General features: G+C 39.2%; 2 protein-coding genes across 9 annotated transcripts; both read right to left on the bottom strand.

Annotated features, from left to right (window-relative positions):
• Positions 1-2,141: 2,141 nt before the first annotated feature.
• Positions 2,142-10,418, bottom strand: mxra7 (matrix-remodelling associated 7). 6 transcript variants are annotated; one of them, XM_032575338.1, is made up of 5 exons: positions 9,928-10,398; positions 7,629-7,718; positions 7,496-7,529; positions 7,274-7,410; positions 2,142-2,516 (listed from the first exon to the last, which is right to left on the bottom strand). In XM_032575338.1, exons 1-5 carry the CDS (start codon positions 10,186-10,188, stop codon positions 2,442-2,444), a joined length of 597 nt encoding a protein of 198 aa, XP_032431229.1. In that variant the 5' UTR covers positions 10,189-10,398; the 3' UTR covers positions 2,142-2,441. The 6 variants fall into 6 exon arrangements, with proteins under 6 accessions (XP_032431229.1, XP_032431231.1, XP_032431227.1 ...); XM_032575337.1 differs by having other exon boundaries at positions 2,299-2,516; positions 7,274-7,382; positions 9,928-10,382; XM_032575340.1 differs by lacking the exon at positions 7,629-7,718 and having other exon boundaries at positions 9,928-10,418.
• A 2,570-nt stretch (positions 10,419-12,988) lies between these two features.
• On the bottom strand, positions 12,989-16,621 carry srsf2a (serine and arginine rich splicing factor 2a). 3 transcript variants are annotated; one of them, XR_004340844.1, is made up of 4 exons: positions 16,052-16,619; positions 14,892-15,270; positions 13,910-13,997; positions 12,989-13,445 (listed from the first exon to the last, which is right to left on the bottom strand). XR_004340844.1 is itself a non-coding variant. In XM_032575333.1 (3 exons), exons 1-2 carry the CDS (start codon positions 16,405-16,407, stop codon positions 14,916-14,918), a joined length of 711 nt encoding a protein of 236 aa, XP_032431224.1. In that variant the 5' UTR covers positions 16,408-16,619; the 3' UTR covers positions 12,989-13,997; positions 14,892-14,915. The 3 variants fall into 3 exon arrangements, 2 of the variants coding, with proteins under 2 accessions (XP_032431224.1, XP_032431225.1); XM_032575333.1 differs by having other exon boundaries at positions 12,989-13,997; XM_032575334.1 differs by having other exon boundaries at positions 12,989-15,270; positions 16,082-16,621.
• Between the last annotated feature and the right edge of the window lie 2,477 nt (positions 16,622-19,098).

Here is a 19,098-nt window from a genome sequence, read left to right as displayed (position 1 = left end):
GTATACATCTTTAACCTTGGAAACAATATTTTATAAAATTACCAGTTATTTTGGGTATATATCTATATTTTCACATGTACAGACTTATCAATATGTTTTTTTTCTCCTTTGCAAGATAGTTCAAACTCAGTCCGCCTGGACAGAAATAAATAATAAGTGAATAATAAGACTTGCAACAAGGTATGAAATACTTTAGCATGCCACTATACACGTGTTGTTTTCCAGTAAGTTTTAAAGGATTAATCTCATTAATTTTGTATCTGGACCATATTAAGCATGTTTTACAACAGTTGCATCCAGACGTAGACTTAAATGTTTTAAATTATAGACTGAAACTACATGTATTTAGTTGAACTTTCCCCCTTCAGGGATGGAATAATTATCTAATATTCCACTTTAATGATTAAAAGGTTGAAATTATACATAGAGGCAAACATATTTTCATGAATTCAGTAATAAATGACTTAATAATATAAGCTAAATATATGCTAATAAGTCCAAGTCAAACGTGGTGCTAAATTATAGTCATATAATCAATATAAAGGTCTATTGATCAATTAAAGTCTTACCTCTTTTCTGAATTATATCTGAGGGAGGACTAAACTGTGTTGCCTCATCTGAAGGTTTATAAATCAGATGATCTCTAACAGGCAGAACATGTCTGTCTATTGCATATTAAAACTTTCTGGGTCAGGTTTGGTATATCAGAGTTACTATATGAATCATGCTTCTATCATGAGACTATGAAACATAATTAAGGTTTAGATACAATGCAATGTTGCTACATAATGTGGTAGAATCAAGTCACAATAATGACGTTAAGCACCATAATCACCCAACAAAGACCATCCTTACCAACGAGACAGGAAGGGAATTTCCCAAAGATTAAGCTCAACTCAATACTCAATAACCTTTCCAAATTACCACAACGTCACCATCATCACACACGTTCAGTAGACGGTGTTAGGTTCACCTGGAGGAAAGGAATTGTGGATGTTGTTTTTAGTGGATTTTCTTTTCATTTTTTATTACAGGATAAAGTTTAAATGTTGAGAATAAAGTGACAATTCGATTTTAAAAATTACGTTAAGAAGGGAAAAAATATTGAGGAAAAAATGAAACTGTGGAAGAAAAGACTGGAGGCTGAAACTGTTGTGGTTTTTTAGGCAGGTGTGGGCTCACCTGTATGTGCTGACTAAGCGAATACGTCCAGACAATGTTTATAAGCTAAATCCTATTCTAAAGTATGACTACTCTCATTGAGAGCAGACTTGGTTGTGACAAAGATTTTTGTTTAATCTCAGCATTTCAACTGTATTAGTTGATGTTTTTCTGATTTTATAGGGGGTTCGTTAGTACGGCTATCTGCTCTGGTAGCCAGCCTGCAGTCTGCTGCTTTACAGATATGATCCTAGCAAAGTAGCCTACAAGCTAATTTATTAGCAGTGGTTCTTGGCGCTCATGTTTTGACTCCAGAAATCTTTCAGAACGTCGTCTATACCCGCTTACTCTTGCAGACTTGTGGTTAGGCTTGTGTAAGTTTCCTCCATCAATCTTTGAAGATGGAAACAATTCTGTTCTAAATAAGTGTTGAAGTGACCTTTCAGCCAGCTGACAGGCATTGCTGGGTAACTAGCAACTGGAGACACTAGTCTGTTCACTTCAGCTCTCCCTGTGGGATCTAATTAATATTTCTGTGGTCTTTAAACCTTTTGAACATTTGGGATACCTTGATGCCAATAACAAGTCCAAGAATGGAAAATTATTTATTTTAGTTGCATGCCCTGTAAGTAGTTTAATAAAACTGTTTTATAATTTCTTTCTGACATATTTGTTCACAAGTTTATTACAGTTTTTTTTAAGGGCTGTGCTCTGTAAGCAGAAATGACTAAGGGACTGGTTTTGAGATGGTACGTCACACTGCAGCAGGAAACAAAGCTGCTAAATATTCTGACCAGGCTGTTTTGTTTGAAGGAAATAAATAGAAGCTTAGAATAAAAACCAGTTTAAAATATTTTTAGACCTGCCCAGCAAGTGTGACAGAAGCAACAATGACAAGGAAGAATTTAATAAAATGAACATAAAGTCAACGGCAACAGTTTTCCAAGGAACAAGTTGGACTGACCATGACTACGCACACAAAAAGTTACACAATGTTCTGGTTTATTATGCAACAGTTTGAAAGTTATATTCATAGATCTAATAGAAACAATGCTCCATTGTGATTTTCATAATTATCTGATCAATGCAGGTGTGTGAGTGTGCTTAATACAATTTAAAAATGAAAACAATAAGCCATTGTTGTTGGAACGGACAGCCATGTTGAATACTGCAAGGGAATTAAATGAAATATTTGAAGTTCTGAATAAGTCTTTGGAGCAGATCAGGTTGTAGAGGCGTCTCAGATGGAGTAGAGCCTGAGCTGCTCCTCCAAGTCTCCTTCAGACACGTCCCCGAACGTCTCCTTGTTGTCTTTCAGCAGCTGGAAAATGGCGGCCAGCTGCTCCCGCTGCACCCTGGGAGAACAGACACAGAATAAAACGTTCATAAAGTTTTCTCCAGGTACATAGTGAATGCACTTTCTTATCAGCTCTGCACAAGGATTTCTTTATATCTGATCTGGAAAATTTGGGCCTAGTGCTCCAAATGCAGAAAAAAATATCAGAATCTATATTTGAAGTAAACATGTACTACTGCGGTGTACAGTGTCTTGCAAAAGAACATTCACATTTTGTACCATTATAGTCACAAATCTCCATTTATTTTATTGAGATTTTTGTGACACGCCAACACATAGATGCACGTAACATTGATTTAGAAGAAAAGTGATAAATGGTTTTAAGATGCCGTCACAAATGAATAACCTAAATTACAATCTTCATAAATAAAGTAAAGCAGTTATTTTCAGAGCCTTTGCTACAATGAAAGGCTGATCAGGCAGAGCGTTAATCAGAGACGAATCATTTTAGCTCTGGAGGAGTCATGACGTTTTGCTGGACGATAAATTGTCTCAGAAATGATTGCGACAAACAATGATATTGTTATTTTGATTTTCAAGTAATATCATGTAATGGCATAGTCATATAAGTACATCCTCTGAATGAACTTTAATTTTTAATGAACATCAACACCAGAACGGGAAGACATTTTAAATATCCAAAATAAATAAACAAAACATTTAAAGCTTTAAATAAAATGGACACTTTAGTCTCTGTAAACAAAACATGCAAATGGAAATGATCAGACTCATTTTAATTTATGTGATTCATTGATTTATTACGATACTGATTGGGTAAGAAAACATGTTTATTGGACATAAAGCTCCAGCTTTGGAGCTGGCACAGACAGAACCCAACAGGCTTGCAGCTGTAATTGCAGCAAATGATGTCCTCCAAAGTGTTAATTCAAGGGCTGCTGAATAAAAAAAGCACTCCACACTTTTCAGATTTTTATTCCTAAAGGATTTTGATGTAGGATTTGGTCCCGTGTAACACGTTGAGAATATTTCGGCTGTTCTAAATGTGTGTTATATTTTGTGGATGTTATCTTTACTTGCTGAAGTGAAGTTTGAGTATTGCTATGGGTGAGTGTTGATTTTGGAACATCACTCTGTTTATACTGACATACTGGCTTCTCAGAGGTGCATTAAGTTTACAGCTGGCTATAAACCTTTACTCAGATTTAGTAGCAGACAAGTCTGATTTCAAATGTATATCATTAAAATACTTTACTCAAGTATAAGTAAATGTTCAGGTTTCGCTAACTACTTAAAAAAGTACATTAAGACACATCGTACTCAATTATAGTAACACAAGTAAATGTCTCAAGTTACCTTCTGGTTTTATATTTGAACAGTCTTTAAAGCAGAACAGATTGAATTTTTTAAAGCAAATGTACAGAAATAACTCCTTGTTTGGAAACTGTGTGATTGCCTATTGAGAATTGATGTAATTAAACTAAATCCTATCAACATTTCCCATTACATTTAACGATATATTTCAACATATTTTCAGAGCAGTGTTACTGGATCAAACTCCTTCCAATTCAAGCAGATGGGAAATGGGCTGGGTGGAAAACGGTTGTATGGGATTCGAGGGAAAGCAGCCTGACTAAATGAAGCCGACCGGCTGCTTGGCTAATCAGTGAAAATTAATCAGCTGAAATAACTCATATTATTAAATCTTCACCTATTAGACCCACATTCTGCTTTCAGCCTAGCTGATCAGGGCAAGATGCAAGAACATCAGTAAAAAGCTAATTCATTAGAAAAAATTCAACTCAGAAAGTAAAGCTTGGATTGCATACATGTAATGTATTGTACTGTACACTTCACTGCAGTGAAGTGAAGTGGTTTTATTCAGGGGTTTACTTCTGTTAGATTTATAGCTTATGACTAATAAATAAAACCTCAAGTTTCTCAAAAAAGTAAATAAATTAAAATAATTATGCAATTAAGAAATGTTATGGCCTACACTTTTAGTGAACAAGCAGACTGTCATTGACAAGCTTCACAAGAAGCTTAAGCCAAAAAAAGGTTGTTGTTAAAGAAGCTGGCTGCTCAGAGTGCTGAATATTAACAGAAAGTTGAGTAGAAGGTAGAACTGTGGTGCAAAGAAGTTTATATGCAATAGAAATGACTTTTATTTTAAGAGTCTGCATAATGTCTCTAATATATCTCCTTCCAAAGAGGCTTAATGTGAGGAATCTAACAGATTCAGCTAAAGTCCTAGATATGTTTGTAAGTTATATCTCTTAAAGCACAGACTCTCTTTCCTAAACTCTTCAACATTTTTTTTTTACCACAGTTCTTCCTTCCACTAAACTCTCCAATATAAATATTTATATACAAATAAATCCTCTGGGGAGAATTCATTTTAGGTTCATTATAAACAATGATCATCAAAATTAAGAGATACATGCGTGCAATGTACATAACACTATCTGGAATTAATTTTCATTTATTTTCTGAATTACTGAAATAAAACGGAACTTTCCAATGTTATTCTATGTTTTAAACGCTTCTGCATTTGATCGGAACGGCTCCCAAAAGCCAAAGTGTTGTGACACTCTAACCCCCTCTTGTGGCAGAACAAAGAAAAACGCCAACAAGGGATACAATCAACACCAGCTGAGGCACACCTGTGGACTGCACTTCTAATGGAGGAAAACAGGAGGAAGAAGTGGGATCAGATAAGCAACACTGCACTGTCACATCAGTCGCTTCATGGCCACATGAGGATAAAGAGCCGCTGAGGTAAACATCACCTGAGGTCAAGATTGGCTAATTGCTAATTGGCTGGGAGTACGGTAGTTTTCACCCACTGGCCAAAAAGGGACTCTTTTAGGACAACTAGGTGAGGATAACTCATACTTTACCACATATCTGCTCCTTTCTCAGCTTAACAGACACTTAATTTCTGCGTTGCATTTACTCCTGCAATGATAAGAGCAGGATATGCAGAAATGCTTCAGAAAAAGAAAAAAATCCCAACAACTTTGGGGTTTTTTTTCAGGCAGCGCTTTGGATTTGTTTCTTTAAATCTCCTCTTATTCGTCCGTCAGACAGATAATGGTGCTTAGCAGAGGCTCAGTCTCACCTTTACTCTCTCGCCCGTCTAAAGCTGAGCCCTGATGCAGCAGACAAACGTGCACCGTCCAGAGTCACACGTGAAGCAGCAAAATGGAAGATGGCTGCAGTACTGAGGTTAGCGATAATAATAGATCTGACCATATGGACTTTTAATGGAAAGTTTTATTGCATCTTTTTTAAAACTTTTTGTTTAGTTTCAGTGTATTTGAGTAGAGTTTATACAGGTATGTTTTAAGCTGGGATTTTTTAAAAACTCTTTTTACAGATCGGTTATCAGAACTAGTGATGGCCTGTCGAGTCGTACACACATCAGTACAAAACTCAACAGAGAGAAAACATCTTGCAGATCAAATATTTACTGCTTTTGGTCTCTTTATCCACCTTAATCTTCTCAAATGTTATAGGACTGATTGTAGGGGAAACGTTTGGTGAGAGCACAAGTTGCAATGAAGTAATTTAGTTTTATATAAGTACAAAGTTGATCATTTAATTTTTTTTTAAACTTTTCTGTTTCATACAGGGCTTAACTTGTGGCTACAGCAGATGTGTGTTGAATCAGAATCAACTTTATTATTAGCAATTTGACTTTGTTCACAGTTTCTATCCATCCATTATCTTGTTTTTCTCAGGTATCCCAAGGCATTCCCGGGCCAGATGAGGAATTATACAAACAAGGATAGAAAATATTAAATTTGAAGTTATTATTAAAACTTGCATGTTTGCCTCCATCACTTTGTCAACAAATGGTCCAAGGAGGAATATTTTTTGTGGTTGGTCCAAGAAGAATTGCCTTCTGAAAACGACTGAAAAAGAATGTGAGCTATGATGTTCAGTATCAGAAATAAAGAGTAAAGCAGTGTTTGTATTTTATGATACACAACTTTTATAAATGCATCACGTCCAAAAAGTTGTTCACTAAACCCCTAAGACGATGGTTCTCAGTCCTCAGGGTCCACCGGCCTCAGCTGCATGACTGAAAAGACCAAACCTGGTCTTGCAAACACAAAGTGCCAGTGTGTGTGTCTCTCCAGAACACAACACTGGTGTGAGGCGAATAAAAATAGACCCAACCACATTAAAGAAAACATGACAAACTATATGACCGTGTCAGAAAAAAACTCTGGTGCGCCGCAGGAGTTTTAAGCATCTTCATAGCTGATTTATATTGACAGAGTTGGAGAAGCTGCTAAAAATGAGAGTAAGCTTAGATGCTAATATTCATAATAGGCTATTTCTTCAGCTCAACATTCCAATCTTTCAAAGATAAAGGTACAGCTATGATTACATTATCCTGTTTAAGTTGTAGAAGTTCAGGTTCCCACGTGTCTTATCTGTATTTGCTTAAATCAAGTAAGCAACGCGAGTCCTCGCCTGCCACTGTCCTGCTACTTTTGGTAGCATCCCAGGTCCAACATAACACAACGAAAAGCCTAAAATACATCTTTAACATGTCAGCCAGTTTTGCAAAGACCTGCTCATTAACTATTTATTTGATTCAGATGTATTGGAGCAGGAATGAATCCAAAAGTTGCAGGACAATGGCAGTTGAGAACTGGAGCTGCAGACCTCTGGTTTACATGTAATTAGGTTGTTTATCCACAAAGCATCATGGGTCATGTAAGAAAAGTGAACAAACGGTGAATATTCTTCTAAAGGTTTTTCCAGTTTGTGTTTTTCACTAACCTCTGCTCCTCTGCCAACTCTTCTTTGGACATCATCACCTCTAAATGGTGCGATCGTGCCTTTCCAGGAACATATTTCAAGGAATTGTTTGCATCCGATTCCACTTTCGCTGTTCAAACAGAAAACAAGAGTACATGCTGATGAAACAGAAATAAATCCTGCCTGTCTGTTTGGCAACATTAAAATGAGAATGTAGCAAGAATTTCAGGTGAAAAAGCTTACTGTTGTCCCCTGGGCTCTCTGTGGCTCCTTCAGTCTGGGGATAAGAGAAAGCACACTTTAGGAGCTCCGTATCAGAGAGCCCAATGAAAGACCTGCGGCCCATTGCTGACGAGACCTCGGACGACGAGTCTACCTCTAAACTGGGGACAGAAAGGCTCGATGTGGAGGAAGAGGACTCGACTGCTGCACCGCCTTCTGCGTCAAAGTGAGGGTGTCCCTGCTCCTGTCAGAGAATTATTAAGTCAGAAATGACCTACCTCTTAAATTCATCAGATAGTGACTGTTTGCTTGTTCTTTACATCTGATCCAGGTGACTAAGTTTGCAAAGGCTCTTAAAGTATGCAAGTTGCTTCACTGAGAGTTTCAGGTGACATTTTGACTATGAATGGTAAGCACAAATCAGAGACGGACTCTGTGGAAATTAAGTTGTCTCCACAGGTGTTACCTTACTAAACAAAGACAAAACTAAACAATAAAAAAACATCAGACTATAAATCTGACAGATATGTTAACTTTCTATTGTGTTGTCCTGTTGCACAGTTCTTTCCACAACTTGCAGGTTCAATACCGCCTGTTCTTTACATCCATATCAATCATTTGTTTTTATGAAATGAAACCAACAGTTTTTAATCTGAGATGCTTGGAACTGTTGTTTTTTGCTGCAAAAATTATTTAAGATAAAAATGTTTTCCATGTAGTTCCTCTGGATGCTGTAATTACAGAAAAATAACACTTAAACTGATATTATTACTGCAGCCTGGTAGAAATAATCAGGAGGGCGGTTTGTTCAAATCCAGCGTCCTTCCCTATCGCACATGAGTTTATGACTGGGACTGACTGAATACAGTTTTAGTGTAGAGCACTTTGGCCAGCACGACTAGAAAACACTTCATAAATCCAGTTCATATATTTATCAATGTTAAGTCTTCTATGAATATTTGTACATTAATAAAAACATGTCACCCTTCTGAAAAGTGTGTCCATACTGTGTATCCATACTTGGTCAGGGCTCCTTCTGGACGAATGAATGCATCTTTGCAGTGAAGCAGCATGGAGGCTATAAGAGTCTTCTGATGTGCTAAAGAGCCAGGTTGCTTTTACAGCAATCTTCAGCTTGTCTGCATTGGTGGCTCTGGTGCATATCATCCCTTTCAACAGATTATCTGAGGAGTTTAGGTCAGGGAGTTTGTTGACCCATCAACCATGGTTATAACATGGTCAATGTGGTACTTTCGGCACTGGGGGCAGGTGCCAAGTTCTGCTGGAAAACAAAATCAGCATCTTCATAAAGCTTGCCAGCAGAGGGAACGACAGCAGCACTGACTTTGGTCTTGATAAAGCACAGTGGACCAACACCAACAGATGAAATGGTTCTGCAAATCATCACAGACTGTGGAAGCTTCACACTGGACCTCAAGCAACTGGGATGCTAACTCTCCACTCTTCCTCCAGTCTCCTGGGTCTTGATGTCCGAATGTTGCGCTGAACAGAGGACTAAGAACAGCTAAGATGCTTCTGACGACTTTCCTGGTTCGCTTGACACAAAAACTCTGACAACTGCAGAACATGACCTGGACACATCTGTGTGTGGTGGCTCTGGAAGCCCCGACTCCAGCTGCAGTTCACACCTAGTAAATTCCCTCAATACTCTTGAATAGGCTTGGCTTCATATTCCTCTCACATAACTTTTTTCTTCCACACAATGTCCCATAAAATATAAAAAATGACTTCTTTATAATTTTGTTTTAGCTTAGTCTCCTACCATAGTGTTATATCACCCATCTTCATTCATGATTGTGTATGCCATTAACATTTTTGAGTTTTTATTAGATGCTAGACTTCATTATGAAAATAAGCAGAAATAAAGGCATGGATTTAGGCATGGACTGCTGGAGCCAGTTTTTGTGTCCTTTCCATTACAAAAAAAATTATTCTAATACAAATTACAATAAATTAACAGGTAAATTATAATAACTTACCATGCACCAACTCCTATTGGTGCAAGGTAAGTTGTTAGCCAAAAATTACTGTAACTTCTTAATTTTCAAAAATGTCAATATTGTTTATATTCATAAAAAAAAATGTTATACACACATTCATAAAATGAAAAAGGTCCTTGGGACCCTATGTTAATTACTCGGTAAGCCCTTTCTAAAGTCTGGCCCTATACTACATTGTGTGTGCAAAATAAATATCCCAAATTTAGCCACAGAAAAATAATCTTTTCAATAATATTCTAACGTACTAAGTTGCATCTCTACATGGCACTTTAGTTAACCTTTATTTGTGGCTCTTTTAAAGCATCCCAGAGCTCCTCCGGGCTGTTGTACATCCAGACACTATCTGATGACTTAAAACAGATTAAGGGAGAATTACGCAAAAACACCAAAGCAAACAAAACCCTTTCCTGCAGCATGATTTCTACTACTCACAGATTTCACTACATCCCAGTGGTCGTGTGAGCTCCCACTGATCTCGCTCCAGTTGTCGGCGTCCTTCTTCCTCTCCTGCCCGGCTACATGGCCGTTCAGCTTCGCCTCGGACGTCGCCGATCCTCCGTCTCCTCTCTGGCCGAAGTAGCTGCGCGCATTGGCGAAGTCCGCCGCGGGAGACGAGCCCTTGAGCAGCGACGTCGCGACCACCATGGCGAGCAGCGTGAAAATGATGGCGGCCAACGCGAGAGTCGCTTCCATTCTTGTGATTCTTGTAGCGTCGCCGCCCCGGCGTCCACTCAGTCGGCCATCCCGCTTGCTTGCGATAATCCCCCACCGTCAAACATCAACGCCAACTGCCGCAGTTTATCGGATACGGGGACAATCTCCCAATCTTCTCTCCGACCAGAACGTCACATCCTCTTGGTTACAGCCCCCAACTCCTAACCCCGCCCTCTCCGTCGGCGGACTACGGGCGGTTGGACCGGGCCGTTGGGCTGGCACGAAGCAGTGCAACGTGCTCGGCTGTGCGTCTGCAGATAATCCCATCAGCAGGACAAACTGGCGGACCCAAATGGTTTCTGACAGAACCCGTGTACTGGAGGTGTAGGCTGATAAAGTAAAGCCGTCAGCTGAAGGGAAAACACTCTTACCTTCTAGTCAACACCTGAAGTTAAAGGAGGAGGATACCGGGAAATACACTATCAGGGTTGATATCATGACTAGGCTACCTGCATGAATGTGCTGCTCAAACAGCTTTTACATTTTGAGGTGTGCTGCAACTTTTAGATCTTGCGAGTTGTATTCTTGCACCTGGATGGAGCGGATTTGATTGCCCGGTACATCCCACAGAGGCTTTGATTGGATTGAGATGTGGGAGTTGGAGGTCAAGTCAACACCTTGAACCTGTTGTTGTGCTTCCTCACAAAAAAGGAAAACCAACACCAGTGGAGTACACTGTCCGGACGCAAGAGGCAACAGTCCTTAGGCCTAATCCACAGGTAGACGGAAAGCTGAGAAAACAAATACATTTTGTCCATTGTTTTCACGACAACGCGTCGTTTTAAGCAGGTAAATTTATCTTTTTATAAGCGTTGGAGACTTTTTTTTAAGCAAGCAACCCAAAGGTTCACATCAACAAGTGTATAAAGGGAGGTGCTGTGTCACTTTGTTCTCCAGGAAAAGAAAATACCTCTGATTGTACCACTTTTAAATAGACTTTAAACATCAGGAACAATACAATGGAACATTTTAGTTGATTTTAGAAAACCCTAACTTTTGAAACTTCTATAACCACCATGTACCTAGTTTGGGCCGACACAATCATATAAAATAAAGTCTGCATTCTGGTTCAGGCAAATTCATACTCAATTTTTTAATCAGTCTTTAAAAGTCATATTCAGGTTGAAAAAAATGCTGAATTGTTTCCAGTTTAAGCCAATTACAGTTGATTCCAACAAAATCAGATTCACGTTTACTCCAGTTTAGGCCAATTAATTCTATTTTAATGCAATTACAGCTCAATGACATTATGATTTCAACCTCGTTGAACACAGTTTACATCCAGGACAGTTATATATCACAATGCTACACACTGAAACCATATATATCAATTTCTACATCTAGGCTTTTGCATTTTTGCTCAGAAAAATTATTGCAGACAAATTAACATTTTGTTACAGTGGAAAATGTTGCAATGTCGCAACACAAAGAATTTAAAAACCACAGTATTTGCATTGTCCACAATTTTATTGTAGCTGTAAGACTACATCTATCTAGTGACTTTTACTCAAGAGTAAACTTTGGAGCACCCACTTATGGTTTTAATTGATTTATTGGATGCGACTACATACCGCAACATATTTTTTGAGATTTTAGTTTTCTATAAAATTTAATTTTTGTTGTAACTTCAGTATGTTTTAATTGACAATGACATTGTGGACAAAACTAATGCGTCACCAATTCAAGTCACCTCAAATTGCTTCATTTTTGGCTCAATGCGTTTAACAAAAGCTACATCAAATCTAACCTAGTGAAATTTAGGTTAGATTTGTTGCAATTGTACAATATATAAGTCATAAAAAGTCCTTTCTGAAGAGAACAGACAGGATTTAAAAACAAACATAAAACACTGCTGTAATCTTCAACTCCCTGGTTTGCGAGACAAAAAAATTTAAATCCAGATAAACAGAAAAGTAAAGGCAGGACTAAGACTTCCCCTAATAAATGAGATGGTTTATTATTTTACAGCAGCTCAGTGAACTCTAACAGTAAGGTAGTGATATACACAGCACGGTGTTCGTTGCTGATTAACAAACAATTGGACTCTTTCATGGAAGAAGTGTTCAAGTGTAGTTCTCCTGTGAGGAAGTCAGTGATGATGTTCACCAGTTGGATGCACTTTTCCTGCCTTTAAATTCCAGCTCTGAAATACAAGTGCAGGATATCACTGAAAAGTTGTTTTTAAAGAAATGTAATCAGTATTCATTCAGAATTTGTTTGCAAATCCTGAATTGCTGCAACACAGGAGAAGCACTGAGACCACCAGTCTGTTTCTGCTGAGGTGCCAAGAAGTCCAACTTCCTTTATTTCAGCCTTCAGCAGAGTTGGGTTTGGTGTCTCATCTTTATATATATTTTTTTTCTGAGGGTGAATTTGGAGGCCAATCAAGCAGAGATGCTGTGGTGTTAAAATCCGGCATCGATACATCTGGCGTTTACATAAAGCTCGTCAGCAGAGGACAGCATGTAGTGTTTAAAAACTTTCAGATGGATGTGCTTCCTCAAAAGTAATACAAAGTTTTGTAGACCTGCACTGATTTTCGACTTCAGAAAACACAAATGAGCAACAGACTTCAACCATCTTGGATCCTATGCCTCCCTCAAGACTCTAGGAAACTAAATTCAAAATGAAATGTTGGGGGAAAAAATTACTGTTCAATATTTAAGTCTTATGGACATTGCAGATCACATGTAAATAGTACTTTATACAAGCTAAAATATGCTGAGAATCATTCATATTTAACAAGCTACACTAAGATATTGAAGACAAAGTTAGACATAATTCCAACAAAACCCTTTATTAGCATTTATTTGATGCAGTTACAAGACATTTGAGGTACACAGAAGAATGCGATTCAAAAGATTTCATAAGAAGCCATTAACTGCCCATTAACCCTTCTCTTGGTGTCCCACTGGGCTAGATTTTCAAAGCAAGCAAGACCAATTCAGTGGATAAACCACAGAAGGAAGGTGGACGCTGGGACACAGAAGAGAAGGAAGGGTAAAGAGGATAGAAGACAATATGTACAGCACATGTAGGGAAGTAGAGGTCACAGACAGGAGAGGATGGATGATCTGCCACACCTGTGAGCTTACAAACCGGCAAACGGCAGCGAAGGGTCGAGCCCCGGAACTGCACCGGGCACTCAGCACCGCAACACGCCACACCATGTCACCACCGCACTGCACCGCATCTTAACAGCTAACCAGCATTACTCAACTGCTACACAACTGCGCCTAGTGCACAAAAGATACACAAGAAAGAGGGTTAGAGTCATAGGAAAGCAACTTGAACTAGACAGAAAAAAGCAGAAACAAAATGTTGCTGGATTAAGCAAATCACAAATTTAAATGGCTTTTATGTCACATTACACTAAGCCATTTCCCTCCCCCAGTGAGTGGCAATACAGCTGTAAATACTGAAAACAAAAAGACATCATTTCCTACATCAACTTTTCAAATAAGTTTCATATTCAAAAAATGAACAGAGCCTGCTGAAAATTATATTTTGTTTCAAAGGAATTTATTACTTGCAAATTCAATGAAAAAGCCCACCCCAAAAACAGTAAATTAAAAAATACCCCATAAATCCCTTTCAATATACTCAGCTTTACAAATGATGTCAAAGTTACAGAATTTGTCTCAACAGATTACAAAGGAACTTAAACACTTAAAACATTTTAGACCAAGATCCAATTAACCTTTCAGTCTGCATTCAGTGGCAATAGTGGAGTATTCTTGCCAAAACGTGAGGCTGTTCCGGATGTCCTCCAAGGCTCAATGCAAGATCTGGAAGGAAAAACAGAACTTAAGTCACCAAGAGCAAAAATAGACGCTGGTATCAATTCCTGCAGCTGATCTGAATATTTATTGCATGATCTCTGTCCTGACAGTTAAGAAATCTGACGTTAACATTTTACTCAATAACTCACTTCCTTATTTTACATGTTTCCTGGCCCCAATTCTTCCCACACTAGCTCTAACAAGGGTCTTGCACCCGGGCATATTGGGAAAAACAAACCTCGGGGTCGGCTCCCTTTATGTGAGGCGGCGGAAACCACAGGCACAGGTGGGTAAACTGCTCAGTGCATCTGCCTGTGTGCCCCGCGAGAACGTACCTCACCACACCACCTCATACACCAATTGACAGCCCGAACCACCGCCATGACGACCTGCTTCATAGCAACCACCGTTGCCTCGGTGACCTGCTCCTTAGCAACTGCAATGGCTCTCAGCAACAGGCAGGTCACATGGGCGGGTCACACACTAACTGCTCTCACACTGCAACACCCCCATCTCCTCCTCCTCTCTTTGCAAACAGGACTCAGCAGCTTGGAGGAAAGAATTCCACATTTAGGTGAACGGTTTGAGTAAGCATTCCACATCCCAACCACCCGCCTCCCACCCCAAACACATCAATACAAATGTGAGCACCCCATTTTTATCATGATGCTTTTTAAACCAAATCTTCTACTGCCTGTGTGCGCTTTAAATTGGCTGGGAAAAAAGTTTCAAAATAAAGCACACACAAAGCTAATACTAGACATGTAACAAAGTTCTAACAGTATTCTGCAGACTTTGCCACTTGATTGAAGCGTAAAGACTGCAGAACACAAATTTAAGAAATAAACAACATTTCAATAGATACAAAGAATAAAATAAATCAACCCTTCCCCTGAATACCGTCATATTGCGTCCACATTTGGGTTAAGGCTCTGCTTCGTTGTTTCCCGGTGATTTAGGTCCACTCTTGGACTTAGACCTGGATCGGGACTTTGACCCCCTGTTGGAACCCGGGGTTCGACTCCTCGACTTGGACTTGGAACGGGATTTGGACCTGGAGCGAGACCGTGATCTGGAAGGAGACTTGGACTTGCTCCGTCTCGGCGTTCTGGACTTGGATTTGGACTTCGACTTGGACTTGGACCTGGATCTCGATCTAGACCTGGAGTAGGAACGAGACCTGGAGCGGCTGTAACGGTTACGGCTCCTGGATCGGGAACGGCTTCTGCTCCTGGAGCGGCTGCGGCTTCGTCTGCGACGGCGGGGACTGGTTGAGCGACTGTGGACACACACAAAACCACAAGGCGTAAAAAAGTGAAATCAAACAGCAACAGGAAAGCAGCAATGCTGCAATCTGGCAGCTACGCCTTTTGTTTAATATTACAATTATACATCTCCTAGCTTTGGTTGTACATTTTTATTCTGTGTCCTGAGAGGAATGACTTAAACAGAGTTTATTTATTAACATTTCAACATTCTCAACTAGAGACTTGATCAGACTTTAGTATGTCTTAAAAATATAATCTGATGAAATTCATTTGAGCTGGAAGCCATTCCTTTTTATACAAGAAGAATCTCAATGTATTTGTTGAAATATATATATATTTTTTACCTAACCACATTAAAATACTGTAAAGTAGGATTTTCAGTTAGCCATTGCTGGTGCATTTTTTTTATTTCCTGAAGCAGAAATATGTCTTCTGCAGAATTTATAACCATTACTCTACATATGTGGGAATATCATGTCAGGTATAAATAATATAATTAGTTTCTTAAAGGTTTCTCTGTATATTTTAACCACTGTCTGAACCAAGAGTCTGTGGGAATACTATAATAAAAGAAAAATATGACATTAAATCCTAGTATTTCAATATAATGTAAATTAATTTAAATGCGTTGAAGCATGTGATAACCATTTTATATGCTCTTAATATAATTGTTTTTATGAACCTACTGGAAAAAAACTTGGAGCCACGCTGCTTTGGGCTCTGTGACCACGTGCCCATTAGAGCACATGTTCAAAAATAACATAGGCCTACTACGCCTATATTCATTATTACCTCCTGCTTCTTCGTCCGTAGCCTCCGTACCTGCGCGGTGGAGCACCTCTCCGACTATACATCGAGTCCGGTGGGCGTCCGTATCGGGCCATCTGAACCCGCAGCTCGCGCCCGTCGAGCAGCGCGCCATCCATGGCGTCCATTGCGTCTTCAGCGTCGCGCTTGTCGAGGAAACGCACGAAGGCGAAACCGCGGCTCTCTTTGGTGTACCGGTCCCGGGGAATGTACACGTCCCCCACCCGGCCATACTTCTCAAAAACTCGTCGGAGAGTCTCGGGAGAAGTTCTGTAAGTCAGGTTGTCCACTTTGAGGGAGGTCATCCCTTCGACGTCTGGCGGCGGCCTACCGTAACTCATTTTTTCTTGGTCGTTTCCAAGCAACGGAGCGAGGCTGCTAAGACTGAAACTGTGAGGCCTCTATAGCTTAATAAAAATATCTTTGACTTCAAAATGGCAAGAAGGTTAACCTTCGCCAAATCAATCTAAGTTATGAAAATACAACCACTCGGTGGTAGTCTAACCGCGCTGCTTTTCACGTGAAATGGCGGCAGACCAGCTTCCTTTTCCTTTTTTCTTTGCGCCCGTGTTGGCCTCCTCTGATTGGCTATTTAGCTCTCCGCCTCTTTTTGTGTAATTATTACACTGCCCCCTGTTGACTAGGAGTGCATAACATCAACAGTAGAAGTGTACCACTTTTTAGCCCTTTTTCGATTTTCTTGTGTATCCTTTCTTATCCTGTTACTTTATTATTATTTAATTTTAAGGACTGCACAACTACAATGGTATTTCATTCCCTATGTTTCCTATTTTATACTTAAATAAAAGAACTCAAGCCTTTTACTAACACCTGCCATTTGTAGTAAAGTAGGTTTAAATGTGGTGAATGATGAATGATGTTTCAATGAATGTTTATAAGTTTAGATGTTCTCCATCTATCCATCCATTTTCTAACACCCTTGTCCCTAGTACCTAGGGTCGGGAGGGGCGCTCGTGCCTATCTCCAGCTAACAGATTTTCGCAGGGGAACAGAATTGCGCACAACACCGGGCGAGAGGCGGGTGTTTAGATGTGCTACTTACATAAAAGTAATTACTTTTAGGATTACATTTGTCTGATCTTACCAGGTTTACCTAAAAGGTCCCCGTATAGAAGAAATGACCAATTGAGTTTTGGTTTTTATTGATTTTTGTGAACTTACACTAATAGACCACTAGGTGGCAGTGTAGGAATTAGTATACTAGATTCCAATGAAGTGGTCTACATGCAAAGAAATTATCCACGCACTCAGATCCAAGATAACGGTCTTCGATTATCTGTCCACTGTAGCCACCTCTAGTCATTAAGGAGTTAATTATCGAGTTCTTCTACAGAACTCGATAGGATTTTATTAAAGTGTTATGAAATCACAGTAAATCATTTTAAACTTTGCCTGTGCGATATGGCCACTGACCTTTATAGGACAAATGAATTCTGGTTTTTCAAATCCATTTTAAACCACAAAAGCACATTGGTAAAGACACAATAAAAATAACAATGGAAAGTTGAGTGGAAGGAAAAAGTGGGGTAGCAAAAAAGAGCATACGTAACAGCCGATAACTGCAGTCTAGAGTCTAGACCAGGCATGTCCAAAGTCCGGCCCGGGGGCCAATCACGGCCCGCGGTCAGATTTCATACGGCCCGCAGCTTCGGTCTTATAATGTATTATTTATGGCCCGCCTGCACTGTGAAACAGAATAAATAAATCATAAAACTTGAAACTGTAATTCCTCCTTTCACCAAATGGTGGCAGCACCACTTTAATACTATCAGTCTCTGCCTCGGTGCAGCGAACCCCTCTCCGTTCATTTCTGCCATGGCCACTGCAAAGAAAACAAGGAAAGTTTACAGTGAGGGCCGCCGCGTTCAAGAGAGATGGGAATTACAATACTTCTTTTCTGAAAATCAAGGCAATTATGCTTGTCTAATTTGTAATGAGACGGTTGCCTTGTTTAAGGATTTTGACGTAAAGAGACACTACCAGACTAAACATGCTAACTCATACAACAAGCTAACAGGGAGTGACCGTGCTGAAAAACTGAAGCAGCTCCAACCTGCACTGGCATCACAACAGCAATTCTTCACGCAGGCCTGAGTCAAAAGAAAATACCACCAAAGCAAGCTACGAAGTAGCCATGTTAATAGCTAAACATGGCAAACCTTTTTGCCATGTTTAGCTATTAACCATTTTCATAACGGAGTTTTGATACATTTATCAAAACTCCGTTATGAAAATGGTGGAGAACATTTTGCCCTGAGAAGAAGCAAGAATTTGCGAATGTTTGCCTGGCACGTAACAGTGTGGCACTGAGAGTTGAGGACATAAAACTGAGTGTTTTGAACGGTAACGTCTGTCACTATCAGCAGTGAAAAGTCAAAAGAACATTTATGCACTTGAGTTTATGGCACTTATTTTTATTAAACTCTTGAGTAAGATTTGGTTATGAACCTGTAGATGTGATACAAACTATTACTTTCTGAAAGATATTCTAAATGACAAGAGCAAAATTAACTTGTTTTAAGATTTAATAATAACAGACAACTTTGCGTTACTTATAACTCCTGTTTAAAATGTTCTTGAGGCAAAGATATTTTTAAACTCATGTAAATTTAAGGTATTTCATACAGTTTGTTCAATGTTATCTGACTCTCCAGATATGAAAGAAAAGCAGAATTTGTGTTTTTAGAGTTGTTCTCATCTGCCTGAGTGGCTTATATTTGGTTATTTTGTCATTTGAAAAATAAAGATAATTGTGACAATGAAAATTGTTTTATAACAGTGTGTATTTGCATGACACTTTTGTAGTTAAAAAATGTCCGAACAAACTATTGGCCCCCGCGCATCTTGACTTTATCAAATCTGGCCCTCTTTGCAAAAAGTTTGGACACCCCTGGTCTAGACTATGGGTCAAGAACCACAGGAAGCTGTATCCAGGTCTTTGTGGTGTAACTGTTGCACCCATATCATTAAGCCAAAATGGTTATCAGCTTTTTTTCTTTTGATTGACACCC

This window comes from Xiphophorus hellerii, chromosome 10 (assembly GCF_003331165.1).
Source record: "Xiphophorus hellerii strain 12219 chromosome 10, Xiphophorus_hellerii-4.1, whole genome shotgun sequence".
In the NCBI taxonomy this organism is placed as follows: Eukaryota; Metazoa; Chordata; class Actinopteri; order Cyprinodontiformes; family Poeciliidae; genus Xiphophorus; species Xiphophorus hellerii.
This window is presented reverse-complemented; position numbering and strand designations above follow the sequence as displayed.